The 25,895-nt window shown below is 39.4% G+C and overlaps 1 protein-coding gene across 3 annotated transcripts in view; it reads right to left on the bottom strand.

Annotated features, from left to right (window-relative positions):
- The window catches only part of LOC136878828 (nucleolar transcription factor 1-A), a 255,229-nt gene that overhangs the window by 189,427 nt on the left and 39,907 nt on the right, over nt 1–25,895 (bottom strand). For all 3 annotated transcript variants that reach the window (XM_067152338.2, XM_067152337.2, XM_067152339.2), the window contains exons 4-5: nt 11,543–11,698; nt 927–1,028 (exon numbers count right to left, since the gene is read on the bottom strand). In XM_067152338.2, the coding sequence (XP_067008439.1) occupies nt 927–1,028; nt 11,543–11,698 (258 nt within the window). The remainder of the gene's footprint in view (nt 1–926; nt 1,029–11,542; nt 11,699–25,895) is intronic.

Below are 25,895 nucleotides of genomic sequence, written 5' to 3'. Positions count from 1 at the left end.
AAGTTGGCATTTTTTTCAAAATCAGCCTTCGTAAAGTTAGAGTGCGGGGATTATTTGCGTAAATACGGTAATACTTTCTTACATTTCTTCAGGACATCTTGGTTCTACAAAATACCCCTTACACTCTGGTAGAAGCTGTTTGCTTGTTGTATTCTATTCTCAATTTCCTTGGTTATGTTTTCATCTTCTGTGATTACACTTCCCAATTAATTAAAAAATGTTAATCACTTCCAGCATTTTACCATTCCGTTTTATCTTTCCTCTTCCATCCTTCCCCTTGTCATCACTATTGTTTTACTCGTACACAAGCTGCATCTCTCAAGATCAATCTTTTTTAACGAGTCATACCTGAAGATTTTATGTTGGATCAAGCTTTTTAACTCGTTATTTACCATCAATTCCAACGTCTTTTTACGTGATTACAGTACAGCAAGAATATACAAGGCTGTCACATTACAAATGAACTTCAACTGAATTTACTTCTTCATAAAAAGTGTTGATATTTCCACATACAACCTTCTGACTGTGAATAACTTCTTATATTTGTTATGTGTGTTTATAATTGTTTATGATTTAGTCCTTTTACCCTGTTCTCTTAATCGGCTGATGATGACACTTTAAATGTGTCAAAACTGGTCCCAAAGTTAACACGTTGTAACTTAATATTGGTACAACTTAATAACAGTGTATTGAAAAGGTGGAACCTCTATACTTTCTTTTTAGTATTGTGATTCTCAGTTCAATATGGAACAATTATGAAGTTTAAAACTTTAAATAAAAATAAGTGCACAAAGGTGTAATAAATTGAAAACAATAACACTGTGGAGATAGGCAACTGCGACTGGTTGAAATTTCTGATATTCATATACCAGATTAGTCACAGATTCATGAGCTAAATAGTCAAAGACAAACAGAGATTCTCTTACCATTTCTAGACCAGGATTTTCCTTAGCAACCTTGTCTTTCTTCTCCACATAAAACAACATGTACGTTGAGAGAGGACGTCGAGGCATGCGAGGATGGCGATTCTGAAATAAGAGAACAAACAGTCACAGTATACAGGTATTATATATATTAGGTAGAAAAGAAAAAAAGGTAGTTGCCCTTGCGCCATCCTCGCTCTCACTCCAGAGTTTTCCGCCCAGCCCATTAATGGTTTTATATGGCTACCAATATAACAAATGTACAGTGCACTAACCAAACCATAGAAGAACATTACTGTCAGTCATAATGACCCTCGATGGTTACTGTTAGTGACTGGCTAGATTCTCGTTTACTGGAGTGTACTGATGGTGCAGGATTACGTTACAATTCGATCAGACTGTACAGTGATCCTCACACTTATTACTGTCAGTCAAGATGCCTCCAGCGGATGATCCCAGATGGTTACTGCCAGTGACTATAACAGAAATAGAAAGTGCTGTTATTGACAGAGTCGTTCAGGGTCGGTCAAGTCATGCAGTGATTTTAATACTTATTACTGTCAGTGACAAAATATCCAACTCATTGGCTGAATGGTCAGCATACTGGCCTTCGGTTCAGAAGGTCCCGGGTTCGATTCCTGGCAGGGTCGGGGATTTTAATTGCTTCCGATTAATTCTTCTTGCTTGGGGACTGGGTGTTTGTGTCTGTCCCAAAACTCTCCTCTTCATATTCAGACAACATACCACACTACCAACCACCACAAAAACACGCAATAGTGATTACATTCCTCCAGATAGGATTGGCATCAGGAAGGGCATCCGGCCGTAAAACAGGGCCAAATCCACATGTGCGAAGCAGTTCGCATCCGCGACCCCGCAGATGTGGGAAAAGCGGCAGGAAAAGAAGACCGTCAGTGACAAAATTATTGATAGGACAATTAGGCCACGGTTTGTGACAAAATTGTCAATAGTGAGTGATTAGGTCCTATTCAAAATGGAAGTACAGTATACCACGAAAATCACAAAATAAACAATCACTTCCAACTTTACAGTATCGATCAATCTATCTTTCCTTCTCCTCTGTGACAAAAGATGATGATGATGATGCTTGTTGTTTAAAGGGGCCTAACATCGAGGTCATCGGCCCCTAATGGTATGAAATGAAATGACAAACAAAAGGTTCAAAATCATCCAATGACCAAAATAAAAAATGTCATGAAAAATGAATGGATGGACATGAACCCAAACAACAAAAAGAAAATCAGTGGATCCGACAAAAAAATATCATAAATAATAGTATCACTGACCAAGGGACCACTTATACAGCACAATCCTGAATCGAGGATGCTTGATGTCTAAAGGGGTCAAAAATCCAGGTCAAAGGCCCTTCAGAATGGTACTTATCACTAGTAAAGTAGAACCATGGTATTTGTCATGTTGGGGTACTAATCACAAGTAGCGAAGACTCACGGTGTTCCACACATGATGGTACTACTCACAAGTATTGTACGTCGTACAGGTAATGCAGACAGAAACGAACAGACAGAAGGAGCAGCAATGGGTTCACTTTTGTCACCAGTGGCTGCTAATATTTTTATGGAACACTTTGAGTCTACTGCATTAACAACAGCACCATTGAAACCTAAGTGTTTCTATCGTTACGTGGATGACACATTTTCGGTCTGGCCACATGGAAGGGAAACATTAAATGAATTTTTTGGAGCACCTAAATTCCATTAACAGTAAGATCAAGTTCACAATGGAAGTAGAAAATGAAGATAAATTACCTTTTCTTGATGTGTTAGTATACAAGAACGATGGTACACTAGGCCATGCAATGCACAAGAAACCTACTGTCGAAGGCAAAACTTCACATGCCCTGATGAAGGCCAATGCAATTTGGCTGAAAGCTTGGCTTTATTATTAATTAAATATATATATAGTGGCTTCAATCCAGTTCATTTATTTCTTTATGTTAATATAATTATCATTCTTTAATACAGACAGAGTGTTTAAGAAAACACCTCGGCCTAACAGAATTCAATAAATTTTGACCCGTTCCTATAAGCCTGCACTAACAATTTCCCCATTTAAGACGGAATATATCATTGCTGATAAATGTGAGATCGCATAACCAATCACAAATTCATCAACTGCTGCTAATTACTTTAACAAATGCACAACATATCAAAAAATTGCAGTCACAACATAATTTACATTCATCTGTCAGTCCGTCATCAATCACTCTTAAGGAAGTTATGTTATACAGAATAGAACACTAACCACATTGATAGTTGAACAGTAGAAGTCCATTATAGTGAGAATTCATAACAGCGAAAATTTTACTCGCTATAACGGATTCTCGTTATATCCGATTTTTGTATAAAAGTCGGAAAACCTTTCATACACTTTAAAATCGGTATGAAACAGCAATCAGTTTGTTCAAAACTTGAGTTTCCGCAGATGATATCCACACTACGGCTTACTTGTTTGGTATTTTTCGTAATCCGATACTACGTGAAAGTGTATGTTTAATTTCATTATGAAAAGAATATAGCACCGTTTTTCTCCGAATCCAAGATGAACCCCACTTTTTCCTTCAAAAAATTTAATTCAGGCTCAAAAAGAAGTTTGTAAAATCATATGAATGCCTTGTTGTACAATAGGCCTACGCATTTTTAGACTATTTTTAGACGTCGAACATTGACTTTTGTCACGCCTTTTTTTTTTTTTTTTTTTCGCGGCTGCATAATTATTCTTTATTTCCGCAGGTTTAAGGACTATTAACTTAACATTGGCAACATAATACCGAAGAGAACTCGTTGAAAATTTTCTGGCAATACTTATTCATGCGGCTCTACAATACAACAATCCATCAGGAAATTATTCTTGCTGTCTACAAAACTGTTACTTTTATGCAGCGTCAGATATAACCGGCTATCGCTACACGCACGTTTCGCTTGTCGGGTTCGGCCAAATTCTGTGCTAGCGATGTATAGGCCTAATCGTGAACGTTGAAAGTCAACGAATGAGTTTAATGCGCCACGGTATGGCTATTCCGCCCTTGCGTTTTTGTGCACAAACCTCACAATTTCATCTTCGACTTCTTTAAAGCGTCCTTGTTGCGGACCACTGAAAGCTTTTTTGTACAGTACACATTTTTTTTAGCTCTTTGTCTTCACGCTAATGCCAAATATTGGCTTTAGTTAAGCCTATGCCGTATTTTCTTGCGGCTGCACAATATTCTGTATTTCCAAGTGTTTAATAAACATTAACTTAAAATTGGCATCATAATATCGACTAGGACCCGTTGAATCACGAAAATATCCCAGCTGTCTATAAACCTTAATTTTACAAAACTTCAAGTACAATAGACGCATTATGACTCAGCCACTGAGTAACCATGGCTTTTCTAAGAATTCGAAGGGTCGCATGTTTTGATGCCATTCTGCAGATTTGAGAAACACACAGGCACTGTACAACCGGTTGTCGCGGCTAGCGATGTGTAGTAAAGAGGCGGTCGTTTATTGTCAACGAGTTCTGTGCGCGTGTGAAAAGAAGCAGCGTGGTTACCGCGGTAGTTGCCAGGGGTATCCAACAACTTACTGTTAGGCCGCGAATGCAACAACACTTTAGTTTTCGCATGAGATTCTGAGGGGGGAAAAGTCTTGGATTCGGAGAAATATGGCATCACTCCAGAGATTTCTGTGGCAAACACCTCAGCTTTCTTCTTCAAACAGCGTCACCTTAACCTAACCGTATATGTAGCCTATCATGAAAACGTATTTGAAACGCATGTAGATAAAAAAACCTCTAAAAATCAGTGATGTACTCTGCCATATCTTGAGGTGTATCACATTCTTACTTAATTTCTGTATATAACATTAAAATTAAGATATAGTTTATTCAGTCTTTATTTTTAACGAGTTAACAACTGCTGTCGGCCACGTTATTTACGCATTTATTACGAAAATGTGTTATCCTGGCTCTGGCCGTACAGTACGTTTTTCAATCTTGCTGAATTGGAAATTGCACGACTGGCCACTGATTAACTATACGAAATACAGTAGAGACAATACACGACACTTACGGATTTCGCCTTGCTAAAATGGGAGACAATTCGACGGTGGCGCTCCTAGTGACTTGACCTGAACAAATCGCACTAAATTCAAATATCAATGGAAATGTATATACGGAAATGGATAAATAAATTACGCCTAGAAAGAAAGTGGTATTGAGATATTAACTTCGAAGTTGCTAAAGCAATTCTGGATAAATGATTGAAGAATTATTTAAAAGTTTATTATTCAAAGACTGAAATTAGACATATAAACAAGGTGTGAAATGGACTGCTGTGAAATGGCTTGATCTTTCATTTATGCATTACTTTTTTAGCTTTAGCATACCTGCCTGAAATCTTACAGTTGGATTTGCCTTTTTTCCTCATTTAAAAACAATGTATCATCACATTAAGACATTTGTCAATAAAAAAATCTGCACATTCCTTACACATATGATGCAATGAATTAACATTTAATAGCTGGACAATTTTCCTCTTAACATGAAGCCTTCCTAACAGAAAGAAAATCTATAAAATCCCGGCTTTAATCTGAGAAGAGGGATAAAAGAAAGAAAAGTTTGAAAATGTTGTCGATAATGATGCTTTGAGGAATATTTACGTACAATTAGAGTAAAACTGTAACATACACTTGGCTGTATAGTCGAGGATTTTTAAAGTCGCTGGCCTGGAAATGATCTGAACAGATCTTATAATTCTTATACAAGCGTAACGTCCCTTCTTTCTTGTACACTTTATCCAAATCGCTACTGTGACATTTCACAACCCACAGATCACACCTACAACAACACATCAGTATTGAAGGTTAACTGCTGCACTATACAATAAAATATGCGTATTATATTTTAAGCCCGTTAAAACATGGGTCGAGCAGGTCAGAAGATTATGAAGTACTATAAAAATCTCTGTCACTGGAAGAATATATATGCAAACAAAATATTACTTACATGTTCTTGTCACGAGGGAACCTGAAGAACGAGCACGCATTTTTTCTCTACTACGTAATTACTGCAGGCAAACACAGCACATACCTTTCCCCTCATGTTGAGAGGAGATATCAAGGAATGACACACGCTACTATTTAATTATGTCAACTCACTGAAAACGCATAAATAACACCAAGAACTTCACACAAAAATACACGTGCTCTTATGACAGAATCAGTACCGTTCAGGTCTATCCGCTAGAGTGAGCTCCAATAGCTGCCCCTCGATATCTCGCTCAGTGTCGTGTATTGTCTCTACTGTATTTGACTATACTGAAATTCAAGTTAAGAGCTTAGGAAAAGTATCCTTCCGCATGTGAGCACATCCCCTGTTCCCCCTTCCCGTCTCGTCTTGGTTCTCCATCTCCGCCACAACCAGCTTATCATTAACGCCGTGCGTCCATCTGACAAGTACAGTACTTCATTCTGAAATAGTGAAGCATCAAACGAAATCACTGCCTTTCACATAGCTGTACTTCGATTACGTACCATACCTATTTATTCCTTTATTGACCATGTAAAACCTACAGATTACTGACGAATTCCGAGGCAAGAGAAGCAAGAATTATTTTTGTTTCATAATGCGATTTGTGTGAGGCACATGGAGACTTACAACATACGTATACGATTCCGCTCTCGTGCAACGACTGTCAGTGGCAGTTTCTCGTAGTTAAAAAAACTGAAAAACCCACCGGTGAGTGGGATTGCAAAATACAATGCTTCCAGGAATATTGTAAATATTGTAGTCTCGTCATTCGGAAGGTAAAAACGAACTCATGACCCTCTCATGACAACATTTCTGTAGGTAGAGGGCGGTTGCGAATATAAAGTAAAGTACACATTATTATTATTATTATTATTATCATCATCATCGAATACGCCAAAGATCCTATTCCCATACCGTGTTAAGGCCCTTCCTGTTTTATTTACGGCGAGTGCTGAGCTGACACATCGTTCTTTCCCTGGAGACTTGGATTTTCCATTCCAAGCGAACGGCGTAAACACTGTACACAGAAATGCCGATCAGCTGCGCGGACTTTTTCACGTCTTCCACAGTCCACAGTGGATTCTAATCTCGTAGGCTACTGTAAACGTTTAAAACAATTTGGTTTAGATTTTCTACTTTATTTTCCTCTACTTTTGTTAGCTTTAAAGTATTTCACAGGGAACTCAAGCGTCACAGCATCACACACGTCTTATTCACAGCTGGCAGCCATTATGAATATTGAACAGTGAACACGCTGTTGCAGCCAGTATTGCCAACAGTTTTCTTGGTTCCATCTTCAACGTCCCACCTATTATGCGAACTTATCAACAGTGGAATGAACTCGAACAAACTTACTAAGTACACAGTGCAATAAGATATCAATATCATATTAAATTATTATTATTTTGCTACATACACCACTGAGAACAATAACTATTCACAGCCATCTACGTATGAAATATAAGAGTTGGTAACGAACCCGAATAACATACAACCTGTGATATATTTTCCATATTCATACAGGGCAAAAATTTTAATTCATCAAGTCAGTTCACCAGAATATCTAACCAAACTGAAGGAAGCTCCTGACTTCAGGAACAAGTAACAAACCTAGGGAACTATTTGGCCCTGCGGAAGCCTTTTCACCAACCAGAAGTCTGACTAACATCAAAGGGACCCCTAAGGTCTTAAGTTGACTCTCAGTATAACAAGAATGAACTAATAACGAAAATAATATTCAGAAAACAAACATGTAAAATTAAAGCAGCTAACACGGTACAATTCCGCTGTTACAAGTGAACTATGCAGCATGAGTGGAATGTAATTTTTTAAAGACTTTATTGGCGAAGTACTATATAATATTTTATTTATCATGACCTAACCTGTACTGTTATTTGTAGAGCATGAGATAATTTAATGACCTAACCTGTACTGTATAATGTTGTAACATAGGCATTTGTAAATAGTAGAATTCGGTCTATAGTTCCTGGAAAGATCCAGAAAGTTACATAACTTTTGTACAGGGTGTGTTACTTTGTTGGTATGTGTTCTAGAAAGTGTGTTCTGTCTATTATGGAAAAATACGACTTTCGCGATCATGCGTATTCTAGAATGTTAGTCAAAGTTCGCGATCGAAAGTAATGTTGTGATTGGTGAGTCTAGGTGGTGATAGGGAACACGTGCACGCTGATTGGTTGCCTCCAAGGCCAGTAATTCCTATATATAGTGAGCGAGGCAGTGTTTGAATGAATTCTGTATCCTGAATTCTGTCGGTCTCGGTTTATCTGTCTGCGAGCAGCCTATCTGGTTGACGTCCCCCGGCTTCGGGGATGGCACTCTGCTCGGGTAAGCACTCTTGAATTCCGTTCCTGCTAAAATTTCCGTAATGTTCCGATTTGCTTTTCATACAGGAGTCTGCCCTAACCTCGCCTAGATTCACCAAATTAGTTACTTATGACGCGTTAGTTTTTCACCTGGACTTACCTGTTCGTTTCCGAGGCATTCCCGTTTGGTTTCACTAAAATATGTATATTGTAGTTTAATAGTATTTCCCTTGGGGTTTGCCTCTGATAGTTCTGTATCACTATAGGTACGCTAGATTTTGGATAACCTGTAAATTGCATTGTACTACTGCATTGGTAACTAGCTGTACAGTTAATTTGTAATTTGAATTTACACTGCTACGAATAACCTATGTATATCACTGATCTTATAGCTCATGACTTGGAATGTATATGTAGAATTATCTTGTAAATAATATTTTTAAAAACTAAGGATCACGGTGATTCATTTCGGAATCCGCTATCTAAGCCATGTCCATGCCTTTGGTAGGTTCCCAGCCCTTCCATCTTCCCGTTTTGTCGTTCACTAGTTGGCCCTACTGATAGTTACGTACTTGTTTTGTTGGAGATCCGCGTAAAGGCTAGTTACTGTTTTTCCGAGTGTGTAGTGTTTTCTTATATTGTGTATTGTACTCTTACCTTCCCCTTTTAACTATGTTTGTGCCTTGTTTGGTGTTACCACTGTAGTAGAGGTAACACCGCATTACACAAAAGAGATTGAGAGGGAGCGAAGCCACGTGGCAATAGCATCCCTAAACTGTGGCAATGCTCGGATCATTGTCATAGCAACAGACCAATTTTGAGCAGCATTTGTAATCTTTTACTCGCTGTTAGGATTAAACGTTAGACCCCAACTCTCTCAGGCCCTAATGTAGCATATTTTGTAAAGATTTCTTGCACTGTACTGCTTCTCCTTCATCTAAATTACTTTCACTTTCCATCAAGCTAGATAAATGATTTACATCTCCCCCCTTTACTTTCTTGTTCGAAAGTACGTACAGGTGGGTGTATGATCTAAAGAAAGTTTGTGCAAACTGATGTCTTGAAATACTTAGAATGTCAAAGGGAAACTGTTGAAAGCCAGGCTGAGTGGCTCAGAGAGTTGAGGCGCTGGCCTTCTGACCCCAACTTGGCAGGTTCGATCCTGGCTCAGCCCGGTGGTATTTGAAGACGCTCAGATACATCAGCCTTGTGTCGGTAGATTTACTAGCATGTAAAATAACTGCTACGGAACTAAATTCCAGCACCTGAGCATCTCTGAAAACCATAAAAGTAGTTAGTGTGACGTAAAGTCAAGTAACATTATTATTAAATTGTTGAAAATCAATGGTAAGAGAAAGGGATGGGAGAAGAAAAATCTAATACTTGTCACTTCCTAGAAATGATATTGTATAGGCTTTTGGGCTCGTGCCGTGTCAAGAAAATAAGGTGAAATTCTTAATGTTTCACAGAAAAATGTGCTCTGCGTCCTCAGAAGAATTCTCGACTGTCCACGAGAAAGGCTTCTTACACAATGACACTTTTGAATCTGGAACGTTATAATAGAACTAGAAGTGGAAATGGTACATTCATTCACCACCAGATGGCTCCCAGGACGTGGCACAATGCTAGCATTCAAAGCAGAAGCTGACCGAATCATCACAACCAAACTAAGCGGTTCACATAACGTGTTTGCGTAACATATGACAGGTGTAAGACATAGACATAAGCCTGGAATGAAACATCTGGCGACAAGGAACGTACAAATTTGGAAAACACTGAGACGAAATAACAATGGTGAAGGGGCAAGGAAGAGAACTACCTACGTAAATTCTTAATGGCTGGCAACCCGGTATTACTTAATTGATAGTCGGGTGTCCCTGTTGAAATTGTTAGGATTTCTACGTATTTCCACAGCTTCCCATATAATCCTGGATCTGTATTGTCTAGTGTGGGTGAGAGCTCAAGCATCTTGGAACATGACATCATGACCCGACGATAGAGCATGCTCAGCTATTGCCGATTTGTCAGGTTGGTTGATACGAATATTACGTTCATGGTCTTTGATACGGTTACCAATGGATCGGCATGTTTGTCCGATATATACTTTACCGCACGTACAGGGAATTTTGTATACACCAGGATGTAAAAGTGGGGACAATTTGTCCTTGGTTTTACTCAGACTGTGAGCAATTTTAGTGGTGGTGCCAAACACAGTTTTTATACTGTGTTCGCGGAGGACCTGGGCAATTTGATCTGTGGTGTTGTGAATGTAAGGCAAGTAGGCAGTTTCCTACACTTCTTCCTTCTGTGAGATTTGCTTGGTCATTTTCTGGGATGTAGGGCTCTATGAATCTGCAAATCGCTGTAACCATTACCCTTAAACGCGACTTTGAGCGTGTCCATCTCCATCTGTGTATGTGATGGCTCACAAATTCATCTTGGCGAGCGTCGTGAGGATGCCCTGTTTGTGCTGGATGGTGGTGAGAATCTGCATGAAGATAGCGATTTGTGTGGGTAGGCTTACGATAGACGGTATGTCCTAGGGAGCCGTCTGGTTTCTTTCTTACTAGAACATCCAAGAAAGGAAGGCATCCGTCCGACTCCACCTCCATAGTGAATTTTATTGACGGATGTTGCTAATTTAGGTGGTCTAGAAATAGATTAAGTTTCTCAGGACCTTCTGTCCAGATCACAAATACATCAACAACATACCTCCACCACATCAAAGTCTTGACGGGCGCCGAAGCAATAGCCTCCTCCTCAAAATGCTCCATAAAGAACTTGTCACTTCCTGTATATCCAGAGGCAGTGCAAACCTGGTTTCAAAATACCCAGGGAAATCATACTGATTTTCTTTCGTGATGTCATGTGGGCATATTCGGGGTGGAGATACAATCTGAGGATTACCTGTGAAAAATGATGAAGTGTGCAGTGTTGTGGCTAGCAAGAAACAAGGAGTGAGGAGAGCACATGCTTACATTTGGTGCTGTCAGAACTCCTCCTACCTAGCAACCCATGACTTCATGGAGGGAGTTATCTCCAGTTCGTGGTAGCCCTGACAGCACTCTGCCATACAATGCCTGGGTGGAGGAGTGGGGGCACTGAGAGACGTCAATTACCAGGAGAAAAATTATAAAATTACCCAGGCACAGCCACAGCACACAATGACATTATACACATTTCTATACTTCTTTCTATGTATTATGCCATATTTTGGGTCATTCAAACAAAAGAAAACACTTTTACCTGCTTCGAACTCCGGTAGAAATGAGTCCACGGCTTTGAAACCCAAAGCTTAGCATCTTCCAACACTTCCTTCAGTAGTCTATACCTTCTCAAACGCTTCTGGATTTGAATCCACATGTCTTTACACTGTTGTGCAGAATAGTCACCAAAACAAATCTGAAAACAATAAAAGACACCATATGCCTAATTTGCAACATTAAACATTTTGCCTTCAGAGAAGTAAAGCTATTACAAATGGCTTTAGGATCAAAGAAACAAATCGTAAGCAAGTGAATAAAAATACTGTATTTCTGCATTGTATACGACTAAACTAATAACAAAAACTCAAGTTCCATTCTATCTCTTTCCACATAAATTTGTAACATGACAAAATTTCTTGTGTAAATAAAAATTTAAAAAACAGGAAATTGAAGACACTAAAAGCTAGTAAAATAATTTTATAAATTCTCAACAAAAAAAAAAAAAAAAAAAAAAAAAAGGATTCAGCTGTAGGCTACCAGGAATTTATAGGAAACATCTATTGCGTATCACTGTTGGTTTTTGCAAGAGGCCAGCACTGTAAGCTGAAGTTCGTGAAGCTCTCATATTCGTCTCATTCGTTCTGCACATATACTTTTGTGTAATTCAGTCCTTCATTTAGGCTAGTTTTCTCCTGCATATGTTTCCTATAGGCTTTTATCTGCTTTATTATCAAATATTTCTATATTTTAATAAAGTATGTCAAAATTCAACAATTTTCAATCACAAAACTTTCTAATATACCTTTTGAGTTACAGTTGCACTCTAATTTTCTGGTGTTCTCCGAAAGACATCAAGACAAATGAAATTAAACCTTATTTGTCTCTGCACATCTGTATGCCAAGCTACACCATGTGGCAACAGAGTTTACTTACTCCTTGGCGGTACAGCCCTTAACAAGCCCTGGCCTCCCTGACAACTTGTGCCCAAAGGTGTCTGTCCCTTGCTTTCTTTCTCCATCCTCCACATTATTGAGCCACCTGGTTCTAGGCCTGTTCCTCATTTGATGTCCTTCTGGCTTCATAAAAACCTTCTTAACCATCCTATCCTCTGGTATTCTTTCTACATGATCCAGCCATTGCAGTCTGTTACTTTTAATTTCTGCAGCAATTATACAGCTTTCTGATCTCTCCATTGTTTCTCACTCTTGAAAATGCTCTATCATTCACTTGAGCATAAATTTTTCTCAGAATTTTGCTTTCCCATCTCCTTAACAGTTCCTCATCCGTGTACATCACTGTCCCACGTCTTTGAACCATACTCACTACAGGTCCCACCACAGTATGGTACTCTGTTAACTTTAGGTTTCTACTGAGACTTCATGCCTTGCCCAGAGCAAAGTAACTCCTCTCACCAGCAGCTATTCTAGCATATACCTCTTCTCATATGTTCTTATTATCTGTAATACTACTGAAACTCTAAAATATTTAAACTTCTGACAGAATTTGTAATTGTTACCATTAAGTAGCACATATGTATTTTGTTCTCTATTTCTTGTTGATGATAGCATATACTTAGTTTTTGATTATACTTAGTGCTTTATTTTTCTCAATATTCCTTCAAGATAACACGTCTTTGTGTCTACATATGCTAGATCTTGGGTTATTCGATTAAATATCATTTCTCCTGGGTTACTCTCTTGTAGGTATCTTTTTCATGACTCTTTCCAAAGAGTGGGGAGTACATCACCCTGTGGTAAACCTTGATTAACCTTGAAATACTATGATAATTTACCTTCAACATTTACTTTACATACTGTCCTTCACAGTCATTTGAACTAGTCTATTATGAGTTCGGGAAGCACCCTCGCCTCTTTCCTAGCCAACCATAGCTGATCCCTTCTGGTGTTATTGTATGCTTGATTGAAGTCAATAAATAACACGTTCAGTACCTGCTTCTGAACGGGACACTTGAATGCCTGGACCGGCCATTTTAATGCCCGGCCCTCTAGACGTGCATCACTTATCACAATTTACAATTACTCCTAAACTATAAATGTTAGAAAAATGATGCTTTGTGCTTACCTCTAGTAAATATTTAAGGTGTGATATCTGGTGTGACAGGTTTCAAAATACGTCTAATTTTATACAGCCTATCTGTATTTTCGGCATAACGATTACTGTTATCGAAGTGAAGAAATGAAAGAATATGAAAGAAGCGTTTTCGGAACATTGTTTTAGAAAATATCGTAGTATGAATAACAGGGTCTTCGGTCCAGTACATTTTTATATCAGGATTTTGGACTAATCGGTTTCCACGATTGCATGATCGAATTCTTTGTGAAAGGCCGGGGCGCCGCACTTCTCACTTGACTCGCGTATAGATTGGTCTGCTCACACACATACTGATAAAATTCGTCATTCATGAAGATACTCACGTATCTCAAAATATCCTGCTTATTTTCTATTTGAACGTTTATACCTGAATTCTCTGTAAATGGTGAATGGGTGGACAATAACTAGTATGATATGTATCAGGCACTTCACTTTTCTTTATAGGCCTATCGGATTCGGGAATCGCAATTTCCTCGTCACTCTCACTTTCACTATCTGAGTCTATTTCAGGAATAAGTTCATCACCAGAATAATCATTGTGAACAATATCTATTTAATCTTCCGTAAGAAATTTTGTATTATAAGCCATTATACTACACTCGGTAAGGACGACACGCACTGCATTGGAATCTCAAGTACCGACCTGACGCGCGAGGAAGTTATGAGATTTTTCAGCTAAAACTGCTGAGATAAACATGAGCCCACTCAACAAGAGGGTTATCTCAACAAAGTCAACCAACTTCCTGCTACAACCAGTAACGCTGACTAAGGTGTAAGAATGCATAGATGACGAATATAAACAGCATTCCTTCGCGCGGAACATTAAACGTCTTACGCCGTCCACGGCCCGCAGCATAGGAGCAGGCTTGAACGTCTTACGGTGTCCACGGTCCGCAATGAGATAATATTGATAAACATCCACATTATACTCGTAACATTTCTCCAGGATTTGTCTATCTGATCTGTAGTTAACATGTTAGTTCTAAATACATACTGGCAGTCACCTATATATAATTTCACATACAACCTTGTCTACCTGCTATGATCTTTGCTAGTATCTTACGCTATGCCTCTTGTAATTCCCACAGTCTGCTGTCACGTCATGTCTCCTGGGTATGGGGCAGAGTACTATTATATTCCACTGTTCTAGGATTTCTTCTTTAACTGTATTTCTTTAGTAAGCTCATATAGATATTCTACAATATACTTTATAATTTCTATTTTTATATGATCTTCTCGAGTTTATTATTTTTGAGTTCCTGACTGGCTTTGTTAACTTCTCCCAACGTGGGAAAGTTTCATTGTTCATTTCTTCCCTGTTCCATACTTGTGCCCCATCATCCAAGTATTCTTCTTCATTCCTACATTCACTTCCCTGGCCCTTGCTCAAGCAATTCCAGCAAATACTCTGCCCAGTGATCTAACATCTTATCCTCACCACCATTTAGGTTTCCCTCCTTACCTTTGCAAAAGGCAGCCCCAGGTTGAAACTTTCTTTATATCTTTCACTGTCATATGGCAATTCTCTCCCCCCCATTCATCAATCCATTTTTTTCTTTTTTAATCTACATTCCAGATCAGGTTCTTTTCTCTACTGCTGGTATTCTTCTACAATAAACCCTGCTCTTCACAGTAACATTTTTTTTCAAGCTTCATATCTTCCGTCAATAATGTTCATAAAACAACATGTCTTCTCAGTTGCTCCCCCCACCCCCTACACACACACACACACCCACACCCACGCACGCACGCACACGCACACACACACTCTCTCTTTTTAAGTGGTCATACTTAGTATTCCTTCCTTGCTTTTATGATTTCTCATTTTCCATCAATGATCTGCTCCCTCCACCCATCTCATGGAGCTTAGCTTTCATTTCCATTTTATATACCTGGGCTATATCTTTATTCTCTCTTAGTTCAGATTCATCAAACCTGACAACTGCTGCCCTCTTATTTGCTCTGGAGGAGGCTATCCTTTGTTGATATTTCACTCTTAACCGGTAAGGATCACTGTCACTATCTGCTCCTATCTACTTACTTCACATAATCTAAAGGAAGCATGCTGTATTTCCATAAGTACCTGGCCTATTTGCTTCCTCGTGACTTCATCAGAAGAACACCAAGAGACTTTTCTTATATCTTTCCTTTGGAGCTGGCTGCTTTTGATAATCATGTATTACTACCCATTGCAAAATCAATCTAATTCCATTATCATTGGAGACCTTTTCCTGCTGCTTTCTGGAAAGCATTCTCCTTTCCTACTTCAGCATTGATTCACCCTTGATTACTTTATCATCATGCCTTGCTACCTGTGCTAGTTCCTACTCCACTTGCTTATTGAAGAGGTCCTTTTTCATTTCCTTAGCTTCCTCTGTTGGTGCATAAACACATATAAAGAATATATTGAAGAAACAGGCTTTCGTTCTTTGTATACACATACTTTTGTTAATACTGTACATTTAAAAGTTCAATATAGCTACCTTATGTATATTTGCAATAAGGAAGCCAGTGCCACCTCGTGCTCTAGCCCCACAGAGGTGTTAATCTTGTCCTTCCATTTGTCCATACCATCTCCTACCATTGACCAATTTCATGCGCATGTGCTTGAGTTCTTTATTCCTTCCTGTGCATTGTCTTCTTTGGAGCAAAACCATTATTTCCGAGTGCACCAATTGAATGAAACATTGTCTGAATATATTCAAGACATTAAGTTCAATGCTAGGATTTTTATGCTCAACTATTCTGAGTCTCAAATGGTTGCTAGCATTTGTTGAGGGTCTTGAACCTAATTATTGGTTGCATCTTGCTCCGTCACCGCGACCAGCTACGTTCGCTCAGTTGGAAGCTATCACTGTTTCTGTCGAAGGCATTAGGTATGCCGACCAGATACGCGTTGCGTTAGCTCCTCCTATGAGCATATCTTCTGAGGTCACTAGTACCGCTTCTACTTCTTCCAACCCGCGTAAATCACGTGCATGCTATAGTTGTGGCTCCATTGATCATCTCCAGCGGAATTGTCCTAAGATTACGCCCTTAGGCAATTCAAAAAATGCCGCGGGTGGTCAACTGTTCCTTAGTTTCCCCGGTCAGACATTGAGTAGGAAAACAACACGAGTGGAGAGTGCGGAACTGTTCGCTAGCGGCTGGCCCGTTGCGACGTTTTACCTACTTTTAATTTGTGAATAGCTGCATTGTTTATCAACAGACTGGGTGAGCAAAATGTTACAACTTTTTATATCTTCCGTGGTTTATATCAAGATTTGAACTTTGAATGTTAAATTATTTGGTGGTGATACCTTTATCTATCTCATACACCAAAATAAACTGTGCTTGGACAAGTGATAGAAGTGTTGCCACATCCTGGACTTTTTCTACAGGCCCGAGTGGTCGCTTACATTGCCAACGTGATAGCGTTTAAGCAGCCTGGAAGGATTTCCCCCCCTCCTTTTCCTCTTTTCTTCCCTTCTCACTCAGTTTTCTTTTTCTTTTCCGGTATTGAGTGGTAAAAATTTTGCCTCCCGACGTGCTTTAATTCTCTTGCCCTCTTTTGGGTTTCAAATGAAGATTGTAAGGGTGGCCTTAAATCATTATTTTCAGATATACTAATGTACCCCCCCCCCCCCTTTAATTCTTAACCAATGTGGGTTTAAAAAAAAAAAAAGGTAGTTGTAAATTTAAATAGGTGCTATTTTCTGGTTTTTTTCTGTCGAACTCTGGTCTTGGGCTTTTCTTGAAAATCATAATCGTTATTCCCAAGAATTCTTCATTATTATTCATATCGATTGTATTTTGGTTGTCAAATGGGCTGAGCCCTTGCTAAATGTTTGTAATTCCCATTCTTTGTTTGTTATACACTGCCTATTCTAGTCATTTGAAGTTTAAATACAATTTGTTTTAAATCAATTCATTTTTCTTACATTTGGTTCGTTGTACGTTCTCTCTCACTCTTTACCTTTTCCTTCTCTTTTTTTTTGAACATTGTACTTGCCACGGACAGCCCTCTCGGTTAGCCCGCCGTGGCGTCCACTGGCTCTGCTGACTGATGAATAATAAGTCTGATATACTAGGTTTGACCCAACGAGGCATCAAGCGCATGCCTTTCCGTGGTCCAACAAGTCACCACCAGTGAAATAACATTTGCTTGCTTCTAGCGTTATGGTGTCCTAATGATTACCGTTTGACGATCTTTGATGTTGTGGGTCGACCATCCTATCATTATCTATGCCAAGATTTTCGTCCTTTTAGCCATTTGTATGAACATAATATTTATTAGCACCCCACATTGACAAATACGCCTCACTTCATGTTTCGTCTGTTATCGCTGTCAGTTAGATGAGGATTTACACGATCCTGCAGCTGATGATAAACCTCTGTCTCGCAATTCTTCCGGGTCTGGAGGTTCTGGTAATGCCAATTCCAGATGACTAACCGCCAATTATTGTGCCAAACCTCATAGTGTGGCTTCATGTTTCGTCTGTTATCGCTGTCAGTTAGATGATGATTTACACGATCCTGCAGCTGATGATAAACCTCTGTCTGACCCTAGTGTCAATTTCCCACAATCTTGTGGTATTTCTGCTATTCCTCCTTGTAAATTACCTTACATATGCTTAGAGGTGAACAATGAACCTGTCTGTGCTTTAGTTGAATCTGGAAGTAGCCTCACCTTGATGAGTGAAAACTGGTATAATTCCATTAAATCTGTTTGTAAGTTCCCTTGCTTAAAACCTGTGTATTTAACCTGCCATACGGCTAACTGTAATTCCTTGAATGTGATTGGATGTCTGAATGTAAAAATTAGAATCCGTAATTTCACGTGGAAAATGTGTTAGTGGCGAAAGATCTATCTTGTCCTTTCATTTTGGGCGCAAATTTTATTGCCAAAACTGGTATGAATATGGACCTTCAGTACAATGTGTTCCAGTTTAAATTTTCCATTAGGATCTTTACATTGTGTAATCGTTCCCCTATTTTTCCTTATCATGTCAATGATGTCTCTGAGGACACAAGTGAACCCAAAGCTTTTGACTTTAATCATTTGCCTGATGATCAGCTTAGGAATCTTTGTGATAAATTTCCTGATGTGTTCACAGACAAGTTAGGTGTGACCAATGTTTTGGAATATAAAATGAAGTAACTGACAATGTACCTGTTCGTTCTCCCCCGCATCGGTTGTCACCTCCTAAGATGAAAGTCCTTAAGGCTATCATCGACCAAATGCTTGCTGATGGTGTAATACGTCCCTCTAAATCTGCTTACTCTTCTCCCATATTTCTCGCCCCTAAACCACAGGGTGGCTTTTGGCCTGGTATCGATTACTGAATGTTCAATAAGAGAGTTGTACTTCAATCTGTTCCTCTTCCGGGCCTACACTCTTGTTTCTCTAGGTTTGGTAATGCCAAAATTTTTACCACTTTCAATTTGAATCAGGCGTATTATCAGATACCTCTTGCTGAAGAATCCAAGCACCTCACAGCTTTTGCTACTGACTGGAACTAGTGATGGGACATTCGATTCATTTGATTCCGTTCACGTTACTGAATCGATACAGTGATCCGATTCACGGCTCATTGGTCACCGCTCCTACTGCATCTGTGTAGTATGTGCTGGTAAGACAGCAGCAACAGCATTCACTGCTCGCAGCTGCCATCTGGTCTTCATACTATGAACTCCTTTCTTAGAAAAAAATGCTAGTTACTCTAATACATCGAAGGTTTCCGGCGACGCAGGGTGGGAAAGGTTAGGATTAGGAAGGTACAGCCATGACCTGAATTAAGGTACAGTCCCAGCATTTCCTGGTGTGAAAATGGGGAAACTATGGAAAAACCATCTTAATGGCTGCCGACGGTGGGATTCAAACCCACCATCCCCCGAATGCAAGCGCATAGCCACGCGATATTAACCGCACGACAACTCGCTCAGTCATTTTTAAAAAAAGTATTTTTCTATCAGCTGAGGATTTTGTTTAATAGTCATATTTTGTATAGGCTACCCGAGATGTACAGTAGCCCGCTGGTTTTCTGATTCAACATACTGTTATTGCGTTTGTCCACATATGATTGAAGTCTTGTGCAACGATGTGTCGTATGAACTGAGAAAATACTGAGCTGTTCTTCCCAATATAAAACAGGTACTTTTGAGTGGTCATGAGCATGACTCATAGTCATAGGGCAGGCTAGAGTCGAGTTTAATTGTCAAATGTCAACTAAGTTATAATACTAAGATTCATTAAACTAATAAATAGTATAACCTAACAGCCTACCTACTTACTAGCTACTTCAGAATTTTGTTGTGGCTACCTTTTTAACACTGCAAATAAATCCATCTATTATTTAAACCTCCCTGTAAGAAGAGGACAGTGAATGCAAATGGGTATTATTTTTAAATGAGCTGAGCTCGAGAGTTCATTATAGCATACGATTCTTTCAGTGTAGTATGGCTCACTGTATGTCTCGCTGCAGTGAGCCGATAAGGAGCCGTGTATATCTTGCGTCTCACTGAGCCGCGCTCGTTCACGATTCTTTTGATGTGCCATGGCTCACTGTATGTCTCGCTGCAGCGGAAGCTCGGCTCTCCGCGTGTAGAGTGAGCCGATAAGGAGCCGTGTGTATCATGTGTCTCATTGAGCCGCGCTCATTCACGATTCTTTCGATGTGCCATGATTCACTGTCTCGTTGCAGCGGAAGCTCGGCTCCCCGTCAACGTCCAGTGAGTGCGCCACTCCGCACTGTCCGCTGGGAGTAAGCTGAATCATGTGCCGTGAGCTTGCCGTTCCTGTGAATCAATTCACTCGGACACTTGAAAGAATCGATACACTGCTTCGAATTATACATTCAGTAGCCAACACTAACTGGAACCTCTATGAATTTGAACGTGTGCCATTTGGTTTCACCACAGGTGCTGCGGTCCTAACTCGGCAGCTAGATAATGTTTTGTCAGACAATAAATTCAAATTTGTCTACAATTATTTGGACCATTTGGTTATTTTCAGTGAAAACTTTGAAGAGCACCTTGTTCATCTCAATGACGTCCTTGAAAGACTCCGTAAAGCAGGACTAACCCTTAAGGCTAGCAAAGTTACTTTTGCACAGCCCCAGATGTCCTTAGGGCATAGTGTCGGAGAAAGGTGTCTCTATTGACCAATCTCATACTGCAGCTATTCAAAATTTTCCAACCCCTAAAGATGTCAAGGCTGCAGCTAGGTTTGTTGACATGGTCAACTTCTTCCGTAAATTCATCCCCAATTTCACTGAAAGAGCAACCCCATTAAACGCCCTGAGGAAAAAAGATGCTAAATTTGAGTGGGGTGATGCCCAACTTGAAGATTCCTATAACTTGAAATCTGCCTTGTGTAACACTGCTATGCTGGCTATACCAGATTTTTCTAAACGTTTCATTCTTCAAACTGATGCCTCATCTACAGGTATATCTGGTGTTCTCCTTCAGGAATTTGAAAATGGACGCCGTCCAATTTCTTTTGCTTCCCATAGTCTAAATCCTGCTGAATGCAACTATTCAGTCTATGAATTAGAAGCCTTAGCTGTTGTTTGTTGTTTTCTCTTTGGAAAAATTTAGAATGTATCTTGAACATCTACCTTTTGATCTGGAAACGGATAATCAGGCATTGAGTTGGGTACTGGCCAAACCAAGAAGAACAGGTTGTCTTGCGCGTTGGGCAGTACGCATCTCAGCTTTTCAATTTGAAGCTTGTCACATTCGTGGCACCGAAAATGTTGTTGCTGACAGTCTCAGTAGGATGTTCTATCCTGACAGTTATGATCCTCTATCAGAGCCTGCAGATCCCTCTTCTGAACAAGTTTCGGCCTTTGTTAATGTAGTTCTGACCAATTCCCCTTTCCTTTTCAAAGATATTTCTAAACATCAGGAAGATGATCCTGAATTAAAGGGTATTACTGACAGGATTAAGTCTGGTGAACATGTCAAAACATATGTCATTAAGAATGGTGTTCTGTGTTATCCTGCTCGTGGCTGCAGAGACCCCAAAATTGTTATTCCAGCTAATTTAGTTCCTGCTCTTTTCAAATATTTCCATGAATCCCCTGTTGGTGGACACCTTGGCATGTTCTAGAGAGAAAATCCGTAAACATTTCACTTGGAAATCCATTAATAGTGAAATCTGCACCATGATCAAATCTTGTAAAACCTCTAATATTAGTAAACCTGCTCCTAATACTCGCCTAGGTATGTTGTCATCAGAGCAAGCTTCTCACCCGATGGAGAGATTGTTTATAAATTTCATTGGTCCTTTTCCAAGATGAAGGACCGGCCATCGTTTCATACTTGTGTGTGTTGTTGCTTTCTCGTGTTTTACGTGGCTGTTCCCAACTAGCATGGCTAATGCGAACGCTACTATTTCTTGCTTAAAACAGATCCTTGCTTTATTTAGACCCTGTCAATTTTTGGTGAGTGATAACGTTAGAGCTGTGCAATTTCGTAATTTCTGTTTCGACCTATCTATTTCTCATGTAACGATTACCCCTTATTATCCCAGGCCTAATTATGCTGAAAGAGTCAATCGGAATTTAAGATCTGCTCTTATTGCCTACCATTCTTCTGACCACTTCAAGTGGGATTCATCACTTAATTGGCTATCATTTGCTTTTAACACTGAAGTTCATGAAAGTCATAAGCAAACTCCTGCTTCGTTGATGGTCGCGTTCACCCTTAATTCTCCACATTCTAATCTGTTGTCCATTAAGGATCTTCTGCCTGATGTCGCTAATCCAGAAACGATCCGTGCTGCTTGGCACTGTGCGCGTAAAAATTTGAAGGATTATTGGCTACAGTTCAACGTAACTACAATCACGGGCGAAGACCGAACAATCTGTCTGTGGATGACCAGGTCTATGTAAAGACTCATCCCATTACTAGTGCTGCGGACCATGTAATTAGTAAGTTATCCCCCAGATTTCGAGGTTCCTGCACTATACTGAAATTTTTAACGCCTGTGTCATTGTTAGTCTGATCCTGAAAGAAAGAGGATTAGTCGTGTTCATTTGTCTCAAGTAAAAATACCCTAGTTATGAGATGATACTTTAGTAACTTTTGGGGGGTAGTCATAAGGAATTAGTTGTAAGCAAAATTCTAGTTAATATGCTGGCCAGCAAACCTTTTAGACCTATAGTTAATAATTTAATTAGGAGTTGCCTTAGTTGTAATGAGAATGGTCATTGATGATCATGTTAGGTATAATTTAGTATGTCTTTTGGGTAGAATTAAGATCTTCATAACTAGGGATTGTGGTAAAAATTTCTGAAATTAGGGTAAGCCCCAGTAGAATTTGCTTTAGTTTTTCACAATTTTGTTTTATTTTTTGATTTGAAATTATTTATAGTGCTTGCCTCGGGGGGGGGGGGGGGGCTAAGGTAGTCCCAAGTCTGTGGAGGGGAGCTCCCAATGGAGGTCATGGAGACACCAGTTAGGTGCCTCGAAGCTCTTGTCCACCAGGGTGGATGTAGCTTTTGGAATTCCCTGTCTGCTGCATATAAATTTATGTTGCAGTGGCTGGAGAGGGCTGCAATCCCCGTTTCTACCTGTCGTGCCTAGGGGAGAGGTACGTTATGTCTTGGGCTCTGATGTTCTACACCACAACCCAGTGGCCAGATGTCCAAGTGACGACAACCGTTTCCTACCTGACAACCTGACATGCCTAGTTGAGGGGCACCTTCCAAGTGTTGGTGACTATCGTCCCATACCAGACATCCAGATAACAACGAATGCATATCTATCTGAGAATACCTGACGTGCCTATTCTTGGGGCACATCATATGCTAGGGATATGTCAAACTGATACCGCAACCCAGCAGTCAGATGTCCTGATAACGCCAGTCGTGCTAGACTGTACACTATTTCACTATTTCGTTGGTGCACAATATGGATGAACCGCATGACTAAATGCTTCTGAACCCAGTTTGAACTGAATTAATGTGGAAGCTGGTGACATCGGCCGAGTCATCAGTCACATGGTCAGAAATAACTAGTGGTCCTACTGTGAAAAAAAAAAGAACGACTGAAAAACCAATGCAGAAGATACCTTTGTTCTTGTTTTCGACAGTGATTGATTTTATTTTCAGCAGACATAAAAGTGACACTAATTTATTTTTAAATATTCAATAATATCTTTTCCACAGTGTTGTATTTGATTTGATTTCATTTTCAATGGACACAAAAATGACTTAATTCTTTTTTAATAACCTGCCGCAGAAACTGGACTGCTAACGAAGTGTAATAAAATTCTTTTGTTCGAGGTATGCTCGAAGTTGAGGGCGAGGAGGATGTAGTGAAGGTAAAATTTTAATTTGGACTTGGAAGATGTAGTGATTGTAAAATATTTATCTGAACTTGGAAAACTTGTGGGGAATTTTATATGTTCATGTGTTTATTTATTGGTTGTTTATTTGTTATATCTTCTGTGTGTAAAGATGTCTAGAATTATTTGGTTAAGACACTACTTCAAAATGATATAATTATTGTGAAAATTTTTATTAGGTCTTAGGAACGTTTAAAGGTAAGATGAAAAACTTGTGAGGCACGGTGTAGTACACGTGCCAGATCTGGTAGGAAGCTTTGAAGGATTTCCGGTTATATCAGTTTGGAACTTCTCGAAGTTATACGATTTATTTTGAGAGCAGATTTTTTTCTGGGCCCTCATTGGCCATAATAACACTATCTGCGATTGGCGAACGCGAAAAATGCTCATTGGTTGTTTCACGATTTCACCATTTCCAGCAGAGGAGCTCTTGGCGAGAGCCAAGCACATCCAAGCCATCTTGTAGTTCTGACCGGTGACGGGAGAAGTTCTCTCCTCCAGATGATGGGTCTGTTGCCCCCCCCCCCATGAGGTAAGCACTTGGCTATTTCATTTTCCAGGTAGTAATCTTCAAATGTAGTGTTCAGTTTAATTTCTCTTTAACGCTGGAGCTTACCCGCTTTTCTTTCTGTCGCGAGATGTATTTTCACATGACTTAGCACTTGTGGCAGTTCCCTTTTCCTTTTGTTTCCTTAAGGGCCGGTTGCATAAAAATCGCGAACTGTAGTTCAGTTTTGATCGAAGATCGGAAATGAACTTCGTTCTTTTCTCTGTGTGAGTTGTATAACACTAATCTGAGACCACTGAACCAAGTTCAATTTTGATCTAAGGTCGACGAAACAGAGTTGACAACATCGCTAAACAAGAGAGATAATTGCGATTGTATCGAACATGCGATTTAGATAGAAACGATCGACAATTCTCTATGCCATTCGACATTCATTTGCCTGCGATACGTAAACAAAGCTGCAAAATGAAGAAGAAAGATGAGTAACAAGAAGACGCGTACTGCAAATTTTAAGAAAGAGGAAAAAGATATGTCCTTCTTACTTCACCCTCCTCAGCAGGCATCTTGATGAACTGAGGTTTAAGAGCTACAATCTCTCTAGTGACTTTGTGTATAGTCCTACTTGCAGTTCCTTTATTTACATTGAATGCATCTCCAATTACTATTTGGAAGCTTCCAGTTGGGTAAAATCTTAGTGTGAGAAGGATCATGGACATTGGATTTAGTGCATGACTTCGTTTAGTTTGTGTCCTTAATTGTAGATGTAATCTTTGTTCTAGTTCTTCAACTACACGTTTTCCTAATCGAAACCATATTTTAAATTGTCGATCATTTAGTTCTAACAAGGGATTCCTTCTATGTTGAAACACGCGAGGAGCTCTTTGGAGTTCAAACTCTCCATTCTCGGATGAAACGTCAGAGTAATCTGAAATCTGAAAATAGCATATCCTATAGGCCCTAAGCATAAAACAGTGGAGAACAAACAACTTGTTAACCCATTCAGCCCTGCATATTTGTTGGATTGAAACTGCATTGGCGCTGGAATTATTTTGGAGGAAATATAGTGTCGCTTCATATCACGAGAAATTTCTTAGTTACAAGACCATTAAAGATTTAAATATACATGAACACAAAAGGCTTCCATACCACAAACTGCGGAACAAGGAATACAGTAAAACACTTTATTTTATTGGCATCACGGGACCGTAGGCCTACTCAGTCCGCCTGCTGAGCTGTAACCCAGTTTTCTCTTTGCACTTTCTCTTCGATTTCCACATCTATTTGTTATTCAGGAGCATTGCTCACACTAGTACTAATATTACTACTAATTTCACTGAAAAAATTACATTCCTAATCATCATTACTTCCTAAAAGGGGTTATATATCTGTAAATATCAGTTCTATACTGGCAGCCATCTTGTTTAGAAGCGAATCTCAAAG

This window comes from Anabrus simplex, chromosome 8 (assembly GCF_040414725.1).
Source record: "Anabrus simplex isolate iqAnaSimp1 chromosome 8, ASM4041472v1, whole genome shotgun sequence".
Classification (NCBI taxonomy): Eukaryota; Metazoa; Arthropoda; class Insecta; order Orthoptera; family Tettigoniidae; genus Anabrus; species Anabrus simplex.
The sequence above is the reverse complement of the archived record's forward strand: the minus strand, read 5'-3'. Positions and strand labels throughout refer to the sequence as shown.